Source organism: Mizuhopecten yessoensis, unplaced genomic scaffold (genome assembly GCF_002113885.1).
Source record: "Mizuhopecten yessoensis strain PY_sf001 unplaced genomic scaffold, ASM211388v2 scaffold7269, whole genome shotgun sequence".
In the NCBI taxonomy this organism is placed as follows: domain Eukaryota; kingdom Metazoa; phylum Mollusca; class Bivalvia; order Pectinida; family Pectinidae; genus Mizuhopecten; species Mizuhopecten yessoensis.
The window spans coordinates 612,685-635,517 of record NW_018406963.1 but is presented as its reverse complement, the minus strand read 5'-3'; the positions used below and the strand labels follow the sequence as shown (position 1 = coordinate 635,517).

Sequence of the window (22,833 nt, the reverse complement as noted above, 5' to 3'; positions counted from 1 at the left end):
TTGTACTTTTTGATTGTTTTGATTTCACTGCGGAGGAGTTTTGATTTTAACATACATGTTACCTGATATGTAATAGTACATACTTATAGAGATAGGTTAAAAGCTGAACAAGAAACTGTAACTTTTTCATTATTTTTTGTTTTCTTTTTGACCAGGGTCATTTTCGATTATATGATGGTGAATGATTACATATATGAAAACACGATACTTTTCCCAAAGTACAATTTGTAAACTAAAATTTAAACTCTACTGACCACGTAGGCCTCGGACCTGTGACCCAGTGGTGTAGGTCTAGTGATTGTAGACAGACACATTATCTACCTGGCCATTGCACCCCCCTTGAAAAAATGTTACAAACTGATAGATTATTTTTCAATATGATATTTTTATTTCAAACTTAACTGATCTCTTTTCACCTAATGAATCATGCGCTGAGAATTGTTGATTGGTATGTTCTAAAATACCTTGTAGAATTTTTATCGCATGGTTCCAGGTAATTAAATGTAATTATATCACTTCCTAATCTCAGCACTATCACCTGGCAATTTGAGGCAAAATATGATAAGCATATGTTTGTGGTGATGTATGTCCCACAATTATTATCAAGATTTTATCCCTTTCATCACTGTAGATCATAATGGACTTACCCAGATCAATGCATGGTAGAGTCTACTAAAGTTACATAGGGGTGAAAGGGTTAAACTAGATCATTAGTATTTAATTACTCATTGTTTTATTAGTCAGCCAAGTCATTAAAAATAATAAAGTTTAATTATATAAAAATCTTTGTTATTTTCATTTCATCTAATTTAACAATCCTATTTAGATGGCCGACTTGATTTTTAAATATTGCTCCAAACAAACATACTTATGAGTCCAACAATTTATTCTTAAATATTACAACTTGTATTTCATGGGAAAACTAAAGCCCATACTTTACAAGTTCATTAAAAAAATCTTTTTATTTCATAAAATAAAACAAAATATGTTCATAATCAAACAAATATTTCACCTTATTGTTTATATATGCAATGCATATCGGAAAAATAACTTCCCAGAGGAGAAATATACGGTGTTCAGAGACATGTACTCTCTGTAGTATATATGTAAATATAACAAAATATCTTTATAGTCAAATATAAAATATTTCACCTCACTGTTAATATATGCAATGCATATCAGAAAAAATGGCTTCCCAGGGCAAAACATCTACATGTACATGTACAGTATTCAGAGAAGCATTCTCTGTAGCCAATATATCTCTGGATATTTGGACATTCACCTCAATCTTTCTCGGGATATCTATATGACCAGCTCCCCTTTTGATGAGGTGAGGGAGAGGTTGCAGTAGTCAGCTAATGGTCCGAACTTTGACTTGAGCTCGGGGACGTCCAGAGACTGACCTCTCTCCTTTTTGGGGTGGTAGCAGTCAGACAGTGTTTTGGTCATGTACCACATCGCTTCCTCTAGGGGATCGTCTCCAATAAGGTAGACATCACATTCTAGCCGGTCAAGGTCATTATCGTCCCATTCTGTGTCGGACATGTAGCGGTCAGTATTCAGGACATTGACCACCTCTCTTCCTCTAGGGGATCGTCCCCAGTGAGGAAGTCATCACATTCTAGCCCGTCCAGTTCATTATTGTCCCATTCCGTGTCGGACATGTAGCGGTCAGTATTCAGGACATTGACCACCTCTCTTCCTCTAGGGGATCATCCCCAATTAGGTAGTCATCACATTCTAGCCCGTCCAGGTCATGATCGTCCCATTCGGTGTCGGACATGATCTCTGCCCCAGCGGCCATTACAGACTGATTGTGTTTCACCTCTGGCGATACAGCCTCGCTTTCATCTTCATTATCATCTTCCTCACTGCTGCTGTCTATTGTAAAATCATGTTATTAGTGTATTTATACTAGGGCTGCGATGTTTTTAATATGGTACAATACACAATACGAATTTGGAGGTTACGATACACCTACGATTTTTTTCTTCTTCTGAATTTAGTCTACTCATAGCTGTTCTGACATGGCAAGTGACAGCTCCAGTTTGGCATGCATGTTGAAAGACATGTATTATTTCTGTAGTACAGTGCTGTTCAGACAATTTACAATTTGTATATAATTTTTCCCGTACATGTTAAAAGTTTCCATAATACAGATTATAATTTTCCCCGTACATGGTCAAGTTTCGGTAAAGGGCTTGTACAGGAATTTGACTATGAATCTCATGGTCTTTCAGGACATGTGTATCGAGATTTTATGCTGAACAGTACCTTGATACATCTCACTCTAACAACAGCAGGAAACTTGTGTGAGGTATTCTTACACTTCCTTACTACGTAAAACTCCTTTGAGAAACAGGCATTGTTATACCTAACCAAGGTATGACTTAGGTCAAAATCGATGCGGCAACAAATTTGCTAGAGCGCTGACAACAATTTTCTACAAATAGTAATTGGGACACTTATTTGGAGGAGTTATTCAGACAAGATTTTATCTGTGACAGACAGACAAGTTGATTCCAGCACACTCCCCCCCCCCTAACAAATGAGGGTATGAGGTGAATAATGTTAGAGATGTCTTACCTGGACGTAACATGATCTCGCGGTCTGCCTTGAGATGGAGCATTGACAGGTTGTACATGTTGATAGTAATACTGCTACCCGTGGTGTCCAGGTGTTCTCGTTCTACAGACGTACCTGTGTAGGAACAAATCGCAATAAACACATCCTCGATAACCCAAAAATTACCCTAGCTCACTTACATATTGCTGCACCCCTGGAATATGTCATAGCAAAACGGAAGGCACGCGGCCAGGTACTTGATTGGTCTCAGGTAAATATCTGTCCTTTGAACATTACAGAGGAGTGATTGACACCCGACTTCAAAGCCTGTCAATTTTATTTTGTACATCAAAGGATCAAACTAGTTTTCTTGTCACATTCACAAGAAGGTGCACACTGAGCCTTCAATTTTGTCATGAAATATTCCAGGGGTGCAGAGAGCGTATGTGAGTGTCACACCTGGAATATTAACGATGAACAATCAATAGAAACTGGCCATAGATAAAATATGGACATTTACAACATTTGGGGCAATTATTGCATTGTTGACACATTTAAAATAAATTCTAATTCCCATTCAGATACAAGACATTGTAATTCACAATTGGTAAATTGTGCCTCTAGTTGTACAGAAAACAACTATATGATACATCCTAAGTATTAACTCTATGTTCACATGTAAATTTGCGGGTATAGTGCGCACTCGGGTATAGTAGGTTAAAATTGTGTCGCAAAAGAATTACATTCTTGGTTGTTTTTTAATCTTCAATCTGATCATATAAGACCGACGACTCCAAACAAAACTATTTGAAGGGAAGTAATCCAATATGGCCGACCTGAAAATCGAGAACGATAACCCAAGAATGACTTGTTCCTGCGTATAGTGTGCACCCCTTTTTGACATGACAATATTTACCTAAAAAAGTGTGCACCATACGTGCAAATTCACGGTACTTAGATTCACTGTGGGTTCGAAATAAGTTTTGAGGCACCTATAATTTAATAATCACTGGTTGTATGGACTGAAAATTTCCTGATTTATTGGGGACACTTCAAGATCACAAGGTTATATTACAGAAAAATCCTGGTCTCCATTTTACCTCCTTAGAAAGGAGGTCAAGGTAAAAGCTTCCTATTGAAATTTATATGGTACTTACATAGATAGGTCTATACTTCAACATCTTACCGACTAAAAACATTTGGTAAAAACAAATCATATTTCCGTATTGATTTCCATGTTTTCAAATAAACTTCTAAACAATTTTTCATGAAACACAGAACTTACCGCCAAGGACAAGATTGAGAGGTGTTGAGTTCTCGCCCGTATGTGTAGCTATAAACCGCTCCACGCTATGGTTACTGATGTCAAAGCACCCACTGACGTCAACGAGGTTAAGGTCATAGCAGAGGTCAGCAAGTGTCATCATGGCTGATATGGTAATGTGTTGACAAACTTTATAGATATTATCTAATCCATTCACCCCTTAAGTCTAATACGTATATATATCAAAAATTGATTCATAAGAATTTGAGATTAATTTAACAAGAGGCTTAGAGGGCTTGTATCGCTCACCTGGATATCTAAGCAATCATGGCAAAATATTCTCCAAATAATGTCCAAGTGAATGGGCCAGACACCTAAGCCAATCCTTGTAGCATATCTTTATTAGATTTTTCATGCCCAGCAATGTTATGTATGGTTATGGGGTCAGGATCTCAACTATTTCCAAGCTGTGACTCAGAAACTAGGTCCCTAGGGTTGTGGCAAGACCCCAGGATCAATTGTAATATCACTTCGAAGTTATGACCCATGGGTCAAGTCTCCAAGGGTGGGGGACACACCAGGGCCATCCTGGAAGCATATGTACATTCGTTTTCTTATTCTCAGCAATTGTATATATGGTTATAGGGTGGAGATCTCAACTGCTTCAAAGATATAACTCAGAAACTAAGTCCCTAGGGATGGGGAAAGACCCCAGGGGCTATTTTTACATCATGATTGTATTTATCTCTTGATGCCTAGCAATGCTATATATGGTTACGGGGTTGGGATCTCAACTGCTTCATAGATATAACCCAGAAACTAAGTCCCTTGGGGTGGGGGAAAGATCTGAGGGCCTATTTTTACATCATGCTTGTGTTTATCTCTTGATGCCCAGCAATGATATATATGATTATCGGTAGGGGATCTCAACGGTTTCAAAGATATAACCCAGAAACTAAGTCCCTAGGGGTAGGGAAAAAACCCAGGGCCTATTTTTACATCATGATTGTGTTTATCTCTTGATGCCCAGCAATACTATATATGGTTATGGCGAGGGGATCTCAACTGTTTCAAAGATACAACGATCCATAACATACAATATTGACCCCACCCTAACACTTGACCCCAGAGCCATAAATTTCATCAATTGAAACGAGAGCTAGTTGATGATTATAATTAAATGTGCCATAACTCTCTGCTACTTGAATTTTTTACCTATTTGTCGCCCCCCCCCCCCTCAGGCCCCTGGGAGTGCAGTCCCATGAATTTCATAAAATCAGATCCCCACGTCCTAGTAATGTTCCCTGTCAAAATTGGCCCAGAAGCTTTGAAGAAGAAAATTAGATGTATAAATACATAATTACATATCAAGTACACAATATTGACCCACCCTACCTCTTGACTCCTTGACCCCAGGGCCATAAATTTCATAAATTCAAAAGAGGGCTAGTTGATGATTATAATTAAATGTACCATTACTCTCTACTACTTGTAGGAGTAGAGAAGAAGATTATTAAAGATGACTCCATTTTTTTACCTATTTGGCCCCGCCCCTCAGGCCCCTGGGGGCATTGCCCCATAAATTTCATAACTTCAGTTCCCCATGTCCTAGTGATGTTCCATGTCGAATTTGGTCAAAATTGGCCCAGAAGTTTTGTAGAAGAAGATTAAAATGTAAAAAAGTTGACGGACAACGGACGATGGACGACAGACGCTGCGGTATGCCATAAGCTCATCACTTGGCACTTCGGGCCAGGTAAGCTAAAAATGCAACAGAGGGCTTTGTGTACACAAGACAATGAAGATAGACTACTATATATATAGTATGAAAGAACAGTCATGTGAATTGGCTTGAAGTCTTTGAAGAAGTACCCGATAAACCAGTTTTGCTGTTAACTTGAAAAGTCACAGATTAAATCATTAAACAGTATGGTTTTATAGTGATATTTACCTTCATCAGAAATCGCAGAACAGACGCGGGCCACCAGTGTCGTTAGCCTTCCAGTAGTGGCCAGTCCCTCCACACTGTCCTCGCTGACCTATAGCAACAATTACCAACACATATTTATTGAGGATCCCTGTCCCACCCACTGCAGGCAAAACACAGAAGAACTCCACTGTATTTTAATGTATATAGAGTAACCTCCCCCCCCTTTTTTTATACAAATGTAGTTCAAATGGGCCAGAAAACTTACACTGACCAGGTAGCTCTGCTCAAAATATAACAATCTGAAATCAATGGTATTACTTACCTGTGACAGGTAACTGATGTTGAAGTGGAACAGAACAGCTGTCTGTACCTATATATCTGTACAGGTATGACTTACCTGTGACAGGTAACTGATGTTGAGGTGAGACAGAACACCTGTCTGTACCTATATATAGGTACAGGTATGTCTGTACCTATATATCTGTACAGATATGACTTACCTGTGACAGGTAACTGATGTTAAGGTGAGACAGAACACCTAACTGTACCTATAAATCTGTACAGGTATGACTTACCTGTGACAGGTAACTGATGTTGAGGTGAGACAGAACACCTGTCTGTACCTATATATTTGTACAGGTATGACTTACCTGTGACAGGTAACTGATGTTGAGGTGAGACAGAACACCTGTCTGTACCTATATATCTGTACAGGTATGACTTACCTGTGACAGGTAACCGATGTTGAGGTGAGACAGAACACCTGTCTGTACCTATATATATGTACAGGTATGACTTACCTGTGACAGGTAACTGATGTTCAGGTGAGACAGATCAGAACACCTCGCCAAGGCCTGAATACCAAGGTCAGTCACATGTTTGTAACAGCCAGAGATATTAACATTACTGAAAAAAATAAAATTCAATTAAACAGAACAAAAAAAAACAATTTTTGACAGATGACTTGACATCAATTTTTAAACCATTTGTTTAAAAATGTTTCTCACCAGGGGCAAGTTTTATTTTGTTTCAAACATCAGAAATATTAAAAAAAAAATGCATTTTTTGTGTGCAATGCATACACTGCCATAAAGGAAAAGATTCCTTCTTCAGCATAACCTATGTACTGGTTTTGTGACAAAGAGTATTAATGTTTTAAATTGGAATATATCACTCATCTAATAGTGTTTTTTGCTGTTTGTTTAACAAAATACATTTACTTGTTGTTACTCAATATGCTGTAATAACTGACACTTGATATGCCAATAAATTTCTGTGAAATAAACAGCAAAAATTTAGTTCTTTCACGTCTAAATTGCTAATTCATAATCCATGTAAATTTAATTTTCTAATTTTTGGCCAAAAATACTGCTACATGAATTTTGCTAGCAGGCATTTTAGGCACTTGCAGTGATTTGCTACTGATTAAAAAAGTTAATTTTGACCCCTACAAGTAATTTTCAAAGGACAGGTATCAGCTTAGCCAATGGTCTGTTTGTTTTACCTGAAACCAATCAAATAGCATTGTAATCTTGAATGGAGAGGTATCAGCCTACTGATTGGTCAGTTTCTTTGATCTTAAACCAATCAACATATTCCTGGGATGCAGAAAACGTAAGTGAGCGTAACCTTTGAAGTTTCGTGGATATCGTTAGACCTGCACTTACGTAAGATTGGAACATCCTACAGCACACTGACTTAAGACATCATCATCCACAGCAGAATTCTGGGCGAAACTTAATTCTTTCTGAAACAGATGGTGAAATTACTAGCTAAATCAGTCCTGGGGAAAGGGAAAATTTTAGAAAAAGTAGGAGGCATTCAAAGACTTCCCAAGTTAAAATGTATAGCTAGTGACAGGTATTAGTGTCATGTCAGAAATGGCATAGTACCTGAATACAAATTATGGGGTGCCGGGTCTTATTGACAATGCTGTGAATACAAAACAATGAGATTTTTTATCAAATATCAAACAAGGTTACCGCAAAGCAGTATAAAATATGCATGTCATACATTGAATTGAATAAAGGGACATAACTCCCTAAATTACTGTTTAATAACAGTGGTCTGAGCTTTCATAGCTGTTAACCTTTTCATGAAGTTTGAATTTAATATGTTGAAAATTACTTGAGATATCGAGCAGTAACTGTCTTAGCAATTGATTAAATGGGCATAACTCAGAAAATTCCTGGTGAATAATGGAGGTTATCAGACATGTCCAGGTTTTCTTGGTAATTAACCTTCCCATGAAGTTTGAATTTAATCTGTTGAAAATTACTTGATATATCAAGCGAACAATATGTGTGCCCACTCACCCACACAATAACATAATTATATATAATTCGTCCCTGGACTCTTTTAATGGGCATATATAAACCAAACACAGTTTAATTTATAAAGAGTGATAAACTTTTAACTTATTATAAAATTGTATTTAAATGAATTATTTTTACTGGAAAACTTTGTAAGACATGAATGCCCTAGCGTCTTGGTCCTGGGGTTGACCTATAAATACTAGGAGTGATCTTTGTGTTGATGTTGGGACCCTGAAATACAAACTTATCTATAGTGATCTTATATTTGACTTAAGTTTAATATTTGATGAAAATCTGTTAAGGAATGAAGTTGGTAGAGTCTTGACAATGAATTGCGACAGAATGGGAAGAGATGGACATGAGTAACTCTATATGTATATGCCCCCTCCCCCCTCCTCATAAAATAGCAGGGGCAAAAATTAGAATCCATATGTTTCAACAATAATTATGATTATTGAGCTTGAAATTATTTAATGAAGAATCAACTGGCACTGAACCAATTCATTTAAGATTGCCTAAAATATAGATCTATGTTAACACTTTGGAAAGGCATAATTTGACTTCAAAACTATTTCTGATATTGCCTTGATGGATTAACAGACAGAGATAAGTGCAACACAGTACTCACCAAACAAACCAGTTGTCCAATTCTTTTCAGACCAGAACTTGTAACTGGAAAAAGACATAAAAGTTTCAAAAAAAACCCAACAGTTTTGGTAATTTTTGTAATTTATGAAATTAGCGCCCCACCCCCTAAAACAAATCCCAACCAACTTACCCTATTTCTTTCAGATATTTACCTGAAACATACTATTTCTTTTGGCCTAACCCTTTCACCACTGTACACCATAATGGACTCATCCCTATAAATGCATGGTAGAGTCTACAAAAGTAACCTGGGAGTAAAGGGTTAATGTTTGTATCTCGTAACAGAAGAGATAGTATATTACTATAGAAATATGTAACAAGCCTCCAAGTATGACCTGACAATTCTAAACTAGTACAAGACATATATACATAAAGACCATTCACTCATTCACCCCTACATACTTAAACTGGACTTGCCCAGTCTTTGATTTGGTATAGTTTAAATATGACTATAGGGGTGGATGGATTAAAGTAAAACATTAAGCTTTCTACCATTCATTAAAAAAGCATCATACCAGTAAACAGCTAGGAGAAAGAAAAAAACTTACTTTGTGAATAACTGCCTTCCATGTGTAGGACCTTTAACCTTTTAAGAATCTGAAAATAATCGACAGCGTAATCCTAAAACGTATGTCAACAGCCAATCTTCCTTCAAACATTGGTTGGAAATTAAGTTAGTGTCTTCATCCGGAATGAAAAAAACACGAAAAAGCCTGCAGGCCAGAGCAACAGCATTTGATGATGGCGGGCTAAAAATCAACCGAGTGTAAATAATCATATATTATTCAAATAAATAATAATAATAATCTGAGGTTCTAATATACCTCTTTATCACAAACTAGTTTGTAGGGGCTCTCAAAGCGGTTCACAAATTATTATCCGTGGGTATAGGGCCTTTACAACCAGCCAATATCTTTCTCAACTCCCTGGGGAGCATACAGCCAGTGCTGCCATTTTGGCACTCACTAGTATTCTACAATTCTAGCTCTATCCAACCACGTACTCATTTACTGCTGAGTAGACTGGAACAAGCGAAGTAAAGTATCTTGCTCAAAGAAACAACACAGTGCCGTACTGCGACTAGAACCCGCAACCCTTCGGTCATGAGCCCGGTGTCCTACCACTAGACTACTGTGCCTCCAAAGACACTGTATACAAACAATCTTTTAACAGATGATACATTATAAAATCCGTCACTCTTTTAATTGAAATGACTGTAAATGCCTGATGCATGACAATAAGGTTGGTCTTCCTTACATAAAGTGTAACCATGTGTGATATAGGCATGGCCTAAGCACAGCCGTGAAGGACAATTTCCTCTCTGAGCTATGCTCTGCTTACTGCATTTGAACCTACATTAGGTTGAATTGCAAATGAAATAACCTGTGGTTTATTTCTATAGGAAAGACAATATATGTTGCCATTTCATTGTGATAAAATTTCTTATGGGAGGTTTGAAATCGTAATAAGGCTGTTTAATATTTTTCCATTGTAGGTTACTATATACATTACCTGTGTGATGTTGACAAGGCTCTGGTCCGTCACAGATTTACAGTGACTGATATGTAATTCCGCCAAGTGTTTACATCGCAAACAAATCTTCCGTATTCCCAAATCTGTCAGCTGTTTAGCAAAAAACAAGATAACATTTTTACCACATTCTGCACATTATCGGTAATTTTAATTAAATCCTAACATTTTTTTTCTTTTCAAAATATACATAAGCTTTATTTATTTTACAACAATTAAGAAACAACAAGCAAGTACTTTAGGTGTCTGAAATAGTGTATAATTGTCCTGATGAAGCCTCGATTTTAGAGGCGAAACCAGTTGGCCAAATAAACTTTAAACCCCACTTATCGGTGAAGCTTGAGTATGTTGTGGTAATATCCATTTTTTTTATAGGTGCTTATATTCTGTTATCGCCCAGCATACCTTATGGTATCCGTACTCAAAGCGAAGCGCTCCACTGATCGACCCACAAACCTACACCTGACGTTGGTTCTATTACCTTACTTTTAATTCAGAAACAGGTTCTGTCAACTTATGTGCATCACCATTGTTGGCCCAGATGTTAACATGTTGGAGGTCTTAAAATGGGATGAAATCAGAGCTGATTTAACAAGAAGATACTGAAATATGTACAACATTTGTATTTCAAAACATTTTAACTGTTTACAAGGAGAAATATCTATTACAGTCTTCCCAGATTTGAAATTTCATGTCAATTTTTCATACTTATTCTAGATCTGTGTTTCATAACAATCTGATTAAAATCATCTGTTTCATGGTCTAGTTAACTCTGTTCTAAAACAGCATAAGTGTTTTTGGGTTTGGCATTACATACATTTATCACAGTAATTCCGGGACTTCAAGAAAACCTAGAGACGGACCACTAAACCATCAGCGAATATGTTACCTTATTGTATGGCAGTCAAACTTAACTATTGTACATGTTTTGATAGCTGGTTTTACTGTAAACTGGCAGATTTTAGCACACTTAAAGTTCAGCACATTATCAACTTTGAACAAATTAGCACATAGATGAATTTGTGCACCCACAAGATATGCAATTGAGATTGAGTACTATACAGGAACTTCAATTGGTGAATTCATAATTTAGCCCAATAACTAAAGCATAAAGGTATTAAAATAAGATAACCGCTAAATATGTGTGTTTACAATACCTGTAATTGCATTTACGTATACGTGAATCACAACTTCTTGTGTCCAGACTAGATCATTGCTTTTGCACACAGATTGGCCCCTACTTTTATATGCAGGTTGTTTTAGCTTATTCCTACCTTTTGTTTTACATTAGTTTATTAATTGTAACCCGTTTCATTTTATCATTGCATTCTTAATGGCCCATCAACACAAAAGAGGTCTTTTTGCCCAATAAAAAGTAGATAAAACTTACCAGAGAAAATTACATCAAATGAACCAAAAGGTAAAAGACAAACGTCAACTTGAAAGTAAAAGTGGTTTTATGGTTAGTTATATCTTTTTGAACTGTTTCAAAAAGAGATTTGAAATCTGTTATATTATTATTACTAGAGAGAATTGTTCTTTAGCTTATTCCGCAGAGTACAAGACCAGCAAACCAGACGTTCTGTGTTCCTCAAACCCTAGCAGAGACTGTTATTAACAGTGAAAACATATTCAGCTCGGCTGTTACATTGGTGCCCAAGATGAGCCCTGGAAATTATGACAAAAATACTCATCAATACTTCCACAAGAATCGCTCTGACCCCCTGAAAAACTCTGGACAAGTTTTTTCCTGGACGGGGAGTATGTCACCCTAGTGAAATACTAGCTACTTCCTACCGACCCAGCTAGGGAGATTTTTTTTTTAGCTCATTAAGTAACGTGCAAGACTAATAAGCCAGAGGTCAGGGGTTCAACTCCTAGCAGAGACACTGAAAAAATTACTTACCTTTGTTACATGTAGTAGCATTGAATACTAACCTTTGTTACATGTAGTAGCATTGAATACTAACCTTTGTTACATGTAGTAGCATTGAATACTAACCTTTGGTACATGTAGTAGCATTAAATACTAACCTTGGTACATGTAGTAGCATTGAATACAAACCTTTGTTACATGTAGTAGCATTAAATACTAACCTTTGTTACATGTAGTAGCATTGAATACTAACCTTTGTTACATGTAGTAGCATTAAATACTAACCTTGGTACAGTGTTCTAGGTTGAGGTATCTCACAGTGGTGGGAACAGAATGGAAACACTGCAACCAAACAATACCAGTGTATTAAATCAATCATAGATGTTCCCTACCAAAACTAGATATTAGGGCTGCAATGATACATGGTGCCACAATATATAGCAATATTTTGAATGTGGTGTGATACACAATATTTTTTGGGAGGTCACAACACAACTACAATATTTTCTGGATTTTGTCGTTTCTGAGTTTCTGAGTTTTGTCGTTTCTGAGTTTCTGAGTTTTGTCTACCATATCGTTCCAAAACATGGCAGGTGACAGCTCCAGCACGGCATGCACTTCGAAAGTTGTGAATTGTGTGAAACTTCAAGGTCAGGCCCATTGTGGACAAATTCTACTTCCAGTTGTAATATTGCCATAAAAAAATTGCAAGATCTTTTCTCTTCCCTTCTTCTTTGACAATAATGTATCGTGATATGTTTCATATTGTGACCACAGTATTGTGATATGTATCGTAATGTTAATGTATCGTTGCAGACCTACAGGATATGTGTACATATCCAAATAGGGTATATCAATACATATTTAAACGAGTGATACATGCTCATATTTAAACAGGAGATACATGTACATATTTCAGCATGGGATTCATGTTAATATCTAAATAAGGGATATGTGTAGGGATACGTGTACATATCTAAATAAGGGATATGTGTAGGGATACGTGTACATATCTAATTAAGGGATATGTGTAGGGATACGTGTACATATCTAATTAAGGGATATGTAATCCATATCTTGTCAAGAGATACACACCTTCAGAAAAATCAATTAACTAAGTGTTTGTGAAAAAGTACAAAGTTATGGATCATGACCAAAATTTTCTGTTGGACTTGGAGAGATTCATTTGACATGCTTAACGTCAATCTTTGGTAAATGTTTTACATATTTCACATCTTACATCTCCTACTATCCTGGCATTGCCCTGTATATCTACATGCTCCAGTTCCTGACAGCCTTGGAAAAGCCACGTCAACCTGCCAACAACATAAAAAGGACTATTAAAAGTAACTCCTTAGGTGCACACACACAAAAAATGTCAATTATCATATTTTACCCGTAATATGCCCAAGGGTATGTACATGAAAACATGTCAATAGTAGGGTGTTTTTCAACATACCCCGCTAGTAAGTTTAACTTGTTATGCACAATGTCCACAATACAAAATTATTTTTTTTACTGACACTTGCTAAATTGAAGAAAGGGGGATGGGCTTATTACCGGGCACCCACCATATGCATGGAAAGTAAGGAAAATTAGGGGTGGGCTTATTACCAGACATGGGCTTATCACCATAAAATATATGGTAAACTATTAACGTTAATTTATTAATAGATATCAATTGAAAATATAATTATATATATTATCATTTTTGTTATTTCAGAAGGTTTTGATGATCTAAAGATTTACATGCATAATGAAAATTTAACACTTATCATATGTTTTGAAGTAATTACCAAAACAGTAATAAAGGGTGATTTTTATTCTTAATTGTTTTCGAGTCAAACTTTATCTTACCCTTTGTCACCAACGTAAAAGCTTCTCTCCTGAATAAAGTTCTGTAAAATCAAAATAAGCAATACACATCACAATGTTTTTCCAATAGCAGACTAGAGAGTAGAACAAAATTCTCATGAAAAGTTGACAAAATTTACATGGTAAGACAAAATAAAGATGAGGCAATAATTTAGATAAGATAGTATAATTCTACGAAAATTCAATTGTTTTTAAGTTTCAGCACACATTGTCTTAACCCTTTCACCCCTATGTAACTTTAGTAGACTTGACCATGCATTGATATGCACGAGTCCATTATGGTCTACAGTGGTGAAAGGGTTAAGGCAATCGGTTGGCACAGTTGATAGTACACTTGTCTTTCACTAAAACGGCCAGGGTTTGATTCCCTGATTGGACGTGAAAAAGTATTGGGTCACCTGCCCCACCATGTGGCATTTCTCCAGGTACTCTCGTTTCCTCCCAAACCACTGCGTCATTATGAAACAAGTTTTTCCAGCAAATGTTGTCTACTGTTGTTGGCCTGGATGGTAGCACGCAAAGGTTCATGATGTGAGAGGAAACAAGAGTACCTGGAGAAATGCCACAAGCTGCGCAGGCATCCTTATTATGGAAGAAGGAAAAAGTTGCCAGCAAAATTACCTTGAGTTTAGGACAAGCCTGCGCTATAGTCCTCAGAGACACTTCTGTGACGCTTGCTCCAGATAAATTCAACTCTGTCAGGTTCTGACAATTGGCACCTTTAAAACGAAAGTTAGGTAGAAAATAGATGAGTCGTTAATACTTTTATGATCCTGCTTGAAACGCGATACTTCCAGATTTGTTCATCTATTAAAGACAGCTTTGTGGCCATCTAGTAAACACTTCTACATTTTCGACCTAAAATGGCGGAGGCACGATAGAAAGTATGAGTAAACAGGTCCTGTTATGCCATGATATAGGGACAGACTGAGGGCAGACTCACCAATACTGTCAGCACATAGGTCAGTGATGAGTTGTGGGGAGGCAGAGAGATCCAGCGCCCTCAAGTACACACCACACCGTAGCAATAAACTGTTAAGGATGACATCGGTTAGGCCTGAATGTAAAACAACCCCAAAATATGAGATATCCAATTCCATATAAGGGCAGAGAGACCATATAATTATAGATAAGGTCATAGATGGAACTAGTGTCAAATGTGCAATTCTACATTAAGCAAACTTCGTAGTATGCTCGATCTTTTAAACACATGTGTTACCTTATGCAATTACAGCATGTGTCGAAAACAATTATTACTAGAACACTGACAGGTCAGTAAGGGCCCCGTCTTGTGGCAATTATATCTCCCATAATCATCAAGAAGCAATCTACTCATATAGCTGAGCTTGACGTTTGACATTTGGACTTCAAAAAGAATCGCAAGGAAGCAAAATATACAATTTACATGTACTATGATGTGATGTGTTTCCTTCCACTTCCATATTTGCGTGGCTAACAGAAATGTAATTACCAGTGCAATACTTATTTGTTAGCTTTGATTTGTTTTATTTCACCTTATATACCTCCATCAAGAGCCAGGGTCAAAGTCAGAGATACACTTTGTCTTTGACCTTTGGACCCAAATGACCTTGACCATTAACCCAGTGACCCTGATCTTTGGTCAGTTGACTTATTCTTTAATTCCGACCAAGTTTGCTTCTTAATATCACAACAAAATGTTCATCAGTGAAAAATACAAAACTTGACCTTGAACTAAGGTCAGTTGACTCTGTGTTAAGTTCTGAACAACATTGCTTCATAATGTCATAACAAAATGTTCATTAGGGAAAAGGTACAAAATTTAACCTTGACCTTTGACCAAGTGACCTTGACGTTTGGTCAATTGACTCCTTGTTTAATTCTGAGCAACATTGCCTCAAAGTGTCATAGCGAAATGTTCACCAGTGAAAAGATACAAAATTTAACCCTGCCCTTTAACCCAATGACCTTGACCTTTGGTCAGTTGACTCGTTGTTTAATTCTGATCAACTTTGCTTCATCATGTCATAACAAAATGTTCATCAGTGAAAATATGCAAAATTTGACCTTGACCTTTGCACCTAATGACCTTGACCTTTGACCTTGACTTTTTACCTCAATGTGTATTTTTATGAACTGAACATCTTCACCAAGTTTCATGTACATCGGTCAATAAATACCAAAGTTATCAGCCAGGAACAAAATTTGTGGACGGACAGACAGACAGACAGACAGACAGAGTGATTACTATAGGGCACCCGTATCTCTGATACGGGGCCCTAATAAACAATGTACCAAGTATATTTCAGGAGATTTTTTTTTTAAATTGTTTCAGTGTTTTTTGCAAGAACATTCAAGCTTGGGGTAAAATCAAGTGTAGATCATAAATTCTGACCCATTAGCATGGTTGTCATGAAAGGGAAGTAACCACAATCATAGAAAATATTTAAAATAGTATGTACTCCGACATGTCTACGTAGACCTTGTTTTCCCTATTTCTTCCCATGAGAATGTCACTGTGACTTTGTTTGGATCTGACCTTGATTTGCATGCTGGGTGTTATTGACGAAACAAAATTCACTTTCACCCCTTTGGAAAACCTAGAACCGTAGTCATGAAACCATTCTCCTGCTCAAGCCCTGGTTTTGTGCTCAAACCAAAATTTATAAAATTGATGTTAATCATATGACATAGTTTCATGAATACAGGGCCTGGTCTTTTTCTCCCTGCACTTGGTAATGATCTAAGTGTAAATCTTGCCTTTGTCATATTTTGCCCCAGGTTCATTGACTTTGAGTTAGAATTACATTTTTTTTTATGATTTAGTATTGTCTTGTTTTTCTTTAAACTATACTTTAGGGCCAAACAAAAAAATGTATGTATGTTTCCTGTTACATGTCTGAAAAATTTAGGATCAGTAGCTAGGTAGGTAATAAGTTTATTTTTCAATATTTTTATAAGGTTTATATAGGAGAGTAATCTTGACTTAACTTGACAAAACTTGAATAATTGCCACAAAAATGTTAAGGATAGCCAAAAAGTTAGGGTAGGTAGCTAAGGGTAACCGGAAACAAACAATATTATTTGTTTGGCCTTAAACTACATCACCTTTCATAAATCCTTGGAACATGTGTCGGAACTGAAGCCTGTTTTGTCTGTTCCAGGATTTTTGAGCTAGGTGGCGCCACCTTCTACACACCCGCTCAACTCTAACACGTTCTTTTACAGACAACAAGGAGAAGATGAGAATGAGGCTGTCATCATTCAGACGTTCAATCTCACACCTCCCACAGCAGTTAATTTCTAGAGAAGATACATCCGGCACTGCTATTTCCACCTGCAGGACAAAGGCAGATAAAGTGTTATATATATACAACATTTGATATAGCGCTCTATCTAGCTAAAACAAGCCACTCTAAAGCGCATTACAGTACATAGATATACAATTAGCATATACATTAATCAATACAATTTTGAGAAATTCACAGGAGCTGCCCTATCAGGCGCTAACTACTAGTCCTATGCCACTTGGCTAATATCTCACTATGTGTGTATGCCTGTGTGTGTGCTGGAGCTGTATTGTGTATATGTTGAATATCAAATATTCTCCTTCCTCTAAGAAAAAGACAGACTGTTTCAGCAGTATATACATGTATCAGTATGGGCTGGATCCTTTTGATCAACACAAATGAAATCACACATCACTAAACAAATAAAACAAGTGTTTTCACCAAAGGATAATTTGATAAACATGTAAGACTTACGTGAATGTTTGACCTTTATAATGACATACATGCTAGATTTCATGACGCGAGACAAAATCTCACAGATAAAACCTCCCTTATCTTAACCTCTCTTTTAACGCTTTTCACACTCTTAAATACTATGTTGAACCATTATTGCACTAATTGAAGTTTCCATATATTGTTTCTTAGTTCTTAGCATGCCGGTTCATCAGTGACAATAATAATAACAATTTGAGGTTTGTTGTATACTGCTTTATCACAACCTAGTTCATAGGTCGTCTCAAAGCGGTTCACAAATTATTATCCGTGGGTATAGGACCTTTGCAACCAGCCAATAACGTTCTCAACTCCCTGGGAAGCATACAGCTGGTGCTGCTATTTTTGACACTCACACCTTGCATTCAACAATTCCAGCACTGCCCAACCACATACTTATTTACAGCTGAGTAGAATGGAACAATCGGAGTAAAGTATCGTGTTCAAGGATACAAAACAGTGCCATGACGTGACTCGAACCTGCAACTCTTCGGTCAAGAGCCGGGCGTCCGAACCTGCAACTCTTCGGTCAAGAGCCGGGCGTCCTACCGTGACTCCTCACAACTTTATTGTGTGCTAAGATAAAGTAAGTATGTATGTTTATGGTACCTGTTCACCACTAAGAAAGCTTGGTACACCTGTACTGCTGTCATCAGCCAGGACAGGTAAGGATTGACACAGAGTGGGAGGAGCAAAGCTTGCCTGCCAATCACTTCCCTCAGAGTACGACACTCGTTTTGATTCCTCAGCAGGAGCGACACGCATCTGTCTGCAAAACGAAAAGCGTTAACATGACAAAACCAACAAAAAAACAAATCTTAGTAACAACCTCATTAAACTTAAAACATACCATTTTATTTATTTGATGTTACGTTGTAATTTCATTATCCTGAATCATAGGTGTCAACCACTGAAACCTTCAATGAGGGAGATCTCCCGCGTTCAATATTTTCAATGAGGGAGAAAGTGAGTGAAACGTGACTGAAACTACTTTACTCAATTAATCTTTCCATTTTTATGTAAATCAAAATAACTCTAAAAAACATTCATTTTATTCAGACACACCTGTTAATTATGATCATTACAAACACCCTGCAGTACATGTATGTAGGAGATCACCTGACCACAGGATGTAGATTTTGAGTTTGTGTCAGTTTGGACTCGAATGCAGGAGTTTCGAGGGAGCCTGGTAAATTTTGGTCAAAATGAGGCAGGTTTGACAGCTATGCTGAATATCTAAATACACAACATCATAATCACAATATTTCTTGATACATTTGTAAAAAAAACCTGGGTACAAGTGTTAACAAACCTGTTGTCTATCATAAGGTCCCCATCTGTTGCTTGCAGTGCTTTGATCATGCCCTCCTTGTCTTGAAATGTAATAAAGGCAATACTGCAAAACATACAAAAGAGCAAATTATATGTTAAAATAAATTACTTTGCTTGCAGTAGCTGACTGAGTATGGGAATAAAATGAATTCATGTAAAATTGTGTAAATGCAGTACTTTTTCATATCAATTTGTTATTTTTATTTTTAGGTAAACTTTATACTATAGCATAGTAATTAGTTATGCTAAAATTTTGCAGTTGTCTTGATCACAAGTAGTGTTTGCAGTTATGTAATTTTGGTGATGGTATTTAATTTACAAACGTTTTGTAGAATTACATGTATAGTAAAATGTGCTAGTGAATTGTTTTATCTTGATTATACAGCAAACAGTAAACAGATTTTTGTATGTTTCTGTAAATATATTCACTGAAATTATAGTTCATGGTATTAATATTCACTGAGTGTAATTTCATGCTGTCTTTAGTGACCACGAATAAAGTGAAATTAAATAAATTCCCTGTGAATATTACCAACTATACAGTTTATGTACAAGAAAGGATTATTGTAAAGTATTTATATATATATAAATAGGGGGGTGGGGGGTGTATAATTAATTATTTTTTGCCAAAATGTTAGTTAAAGATATCTTTTCTATCAGTTTTCCCTTTTTTATGAAAGGGTTGGGGGAGAAATGAAATAAACATCATTCAAATTGTGAATATATCATATTTAATTCAGTGTTAATATTTTGAAATCTGATCAAGTCCAGTTGTGTTCATGACTCATAACTAAATAGGATGTTAGTGATCATCACAAGTCATCAGATCAATTAATCTGGATCTGATTGATTTCGTTAGAAAATAGGATGTTTTAAAGTTAGTTTACGGAGGTTATACAGTATGAACATTATACCTACCCCCGGGACCATTTCTTGAGGTGATCTTTAACGAGGTAGCAGTAGTCCACGGCTCCAAACTGGCTGAAATGCTTGCTCAGCTGGTGCTGCTTTACCTGCCAAGGTCAATGTTTACAAATCAATATCAAGCTTGACAGGCACTCCTTTTTAATGTAATTGACTCACAAGGTTTGGTTTTATTTTGTTTAACATCCTATTGATTAAAACCTGTTTAATCTAGAAATCATCACCAAGATGTATAGAAAACCTCTTTTTTCACATTTCATATTACAATGTATAAACTTTAATTTTACACACTTTAAAGGAGGACAGTGAAATCTGTTTCAAAGTATTTCCTAATAAAATTGTTTTAGAGATCAATACAAACAAAGCCATCAGGGGCCGGACCACCTAAAGTGACCTTTGCCATTTGAATATATATAAAGTTATAATAAAAATGATGGCTCTAACCCTGTAGCTTATATTTCCCACAAATATCTTTCTCTGGAGGTTGAATTTGTCAGGATCACCATGGTCACTGTGTGCATCAACTTCGCTGGTACTCGGCTCTGCATCAATACACTTCTCCATATCTGTAAATACATTTGTATGTTATAACAAAGATTCAGGTAATTTCATACTTGTACAAGTGTAATAGGAAAGAGAATAGTTTGCTTCCATCGGGGATCAAACCCTCGATCTGCAGGATCCTAGTTGGGCGCTCTACCACTGAGCTAAAGGGAGGTTCCCCACAGCTGATGCTTGTAAGGCAACCTAATTAATCCACATCTTTTACACAAGCAAACTGAATGTAAATCAATTATTAAATTATACCACAACTTGCCTAATCATTATAGTTTACTAGATATATCTAAAATTTATATTTGATCACAGGCATCTACATCTGATATGTAAAATATGAAAAGTCATTTGAGTCTCTACGTAGCCCAACTAATATCATAGTAGGGTAGGGTGAACCATTTCATATTTTTAGATATTAAAAACATAGGGTGGGTATCGAGCTACCAGATGCAGTTGCCTTTAATGATTTGTATCACAGTGGTAACATATACTAGCAGGTGGAGGAGGCCAATATCATTGACACATTCGGACGATGAAAACACCACCAAGCCTCAAGACAAGTGCGAACTGACAACAAGGCTAAAATCAGCAAAGTATCAGAAAAGCTGGTGCCTACCATCTTGGTTATGGAGATTTCTCTTTAGCTCATTCGGTAAAGCAGAAATAAGACTATAAGTAAACCAGAGGTCTCAGATTCAACCCATACTGGAGGCATTGAAAAAATAATGACCTTTGTTATAAGTATAAAATAAATACAGCATAGATGTAGTAGGACGAGGAATATTGATAAAGATAGCGCCATCGCTGGGGCTCAAACCTGTGACCCTTGGCTCTCCAGCTTGATGCTCTACCGCTGAGCCAAAGGGAGATTCCCTACAGCTGATGCTTGTAAGGCAACATAATCAATGCATATCTTTTACATATATGTTGTCTTGTTTCATCAAGGTCCCACATTTTATATTTTATTGGAAGGGATATTTAGTCCATAGCTAGCATGATCACTGTCTTTTGCTCTCATAAATGTCAACAGTGTAAGTTCTCCAACATTTTTATAAGTTTAACACAGCGAGATACTTTCAGTTTTGACAAGCATCAACGGCACACATATATATATACAGCCGACTAGCCTGAGTTTCCTCCGACCCCGACACCAGACTTAGACATTTTGACAGATACATTGCCCCCATTAAAGCCAGTTTGGTCTCTGTGGAGTATATATACCTATCAAACATATATAGAGATGTCCCACACCAGGCTCCTATGTTATAGGAGTATGGTGTTTGTTTACAGGTGCTTGCTTCGATTAGATTTTGTCCAAGTTTATAAGATTTTCAAATTATATGGACAGTTTTATGGAACATATCGTTTTATGGGAGGAAAAACTGATTGGTTTAATTATTTCATCACTTTAGTCATAACGCTGTTACATACTACTCCCATAACATGAGAGGCCGCTGGTCGGCCTTTTTTCTATCGGATATGATTTTGCCATGGCGCCTGTCATCATAGTTCACCTACCCAAATACACTATTTCTGGCTCTGTATTGGAAAGAGTTCCTAAAGGTGGCCAGAGTTGATATGACCAACACCGAATCAGAACTCTTTCCAAATACAGCTCAGTTTGAGTGTATGTTACTATATATTAGGTAAACAATCTTCAAACTGTTATTATCACACACACCCTCCCTCACACCCCGACCAAAAGTCCATAATAGATTCGCTATGTTGTACAACAGGAGCTATCAACATCCTAGAGGTTCCATAACATATGCCCTTGTATGGGCAGTAGCAGGTCTAAACTCTCTCTCATCACACTTTGCTTTCTCTCCTCTCTCTCTCCCTTATGCATGCACCAGTCCGCACTTTATCATTTCTATCTCGGTCACCACACAATACCTTTTAACATGCACAGACGCGCACGCTGCACATAATACTCGAAATAGGGTGTTGCAGAATATAAAGATAGATAGATAGATAGTCAAAAGTTTTTCGCCGTGTAAAACCTCTAACATTGTTGGAGTACGTACGTACGACGGTACGTAGGTTACATACCAAATTTCGTGATCTTCTCTTAGCTTTTCCGGTTTGTTTTGCTTGACAGCGGAAAAAGACAATGCATAACGCAGATTCAAACCTTATGAGAATGTCAAAACAGTGTGATAAACATTTACTTACTTTCTTCATATATTGAAAGCCTGCTCCAACTTTTCCTTCTCAGCTGACATAATTCGCGCACATTATTTGGACTTCGTTATTTT

General features: G+C 36.8%; 1 protein-coding gene across 1 annotated transcript; it reads right to left on the bottom strand.

Annotated features, from left to right (window-relative positions):
* Positions 1 to 350: 350 nt before the first annotated feature.
* On the bottom strand, positions 351 to 22,833 carry LOC110453313 (F-box/LRR-repeat protein 2-like). The gene is made up of 20 exons (XM_021502212.1): positions 22,751 to 22,833; positions 20,465 to 20,586; positions 20,015 to 20,109; positions 19,077 to 19,160; positions 18,374 to 18,533; positions 17,091 to 17,319; positions 14,947 to 15,060; positions 14,625 to 14,722; positions 13,986 to 14,026; positions 13,369 to 13,444; positions 12,414 to 12,470; positions 10,235 to 10,345; positions 9,271 to 9,319; positions 8,703 to 8,746; positions 7,427 to 7,506; positions 6,560 to 6,665; positions 5,781 to 5,868; positions 3,851 to 3,994; positions 2,587 to 2,700; positions 351 to 1,881 (listed from the first exon to the last, which is right to left on the bottom strand). Exons 2-20 carry the CDS (start codon positions 20,582 to 20,584, stop codon positions 1,679 to 1,681), a joined length of 2,013 nt encoding a protein of 670 aa, XP_021357887.1. The 5' UTR covers positions 20,585 to 20,586; positions 22,751 to 22,833; the 3' UTR covers positions 351 to 1,678.

What these genes read in the sequence shown, in the direction of transcription:
- LOC110453313 (XM_021502212.1), bottom strand. Translation starts at nt 20,584, where the DNA reads ATGGAGAAGTGTATTGATGCAGAGCCGAGTACCAGCGAAGTTGATGCA. An exon ending in GTTCCAAGGATTTATGAAAG is followed by an intron (nt 15,061 to 17,090) that starts GTGATGTAGTTT and finishes TTTTACATTCAG; the next exon opens with GCCTAACCGATGTCATCCTT. An exon ending in TTTTACGTTGGTGACAAAGG is followed by an intron (nt 13,445 to 13,985) that starts GTAAGATAAAGT and finishes TGTTGTTGGCAG; the next exon opens with GTTGACGTGGCTTTTCCAAG.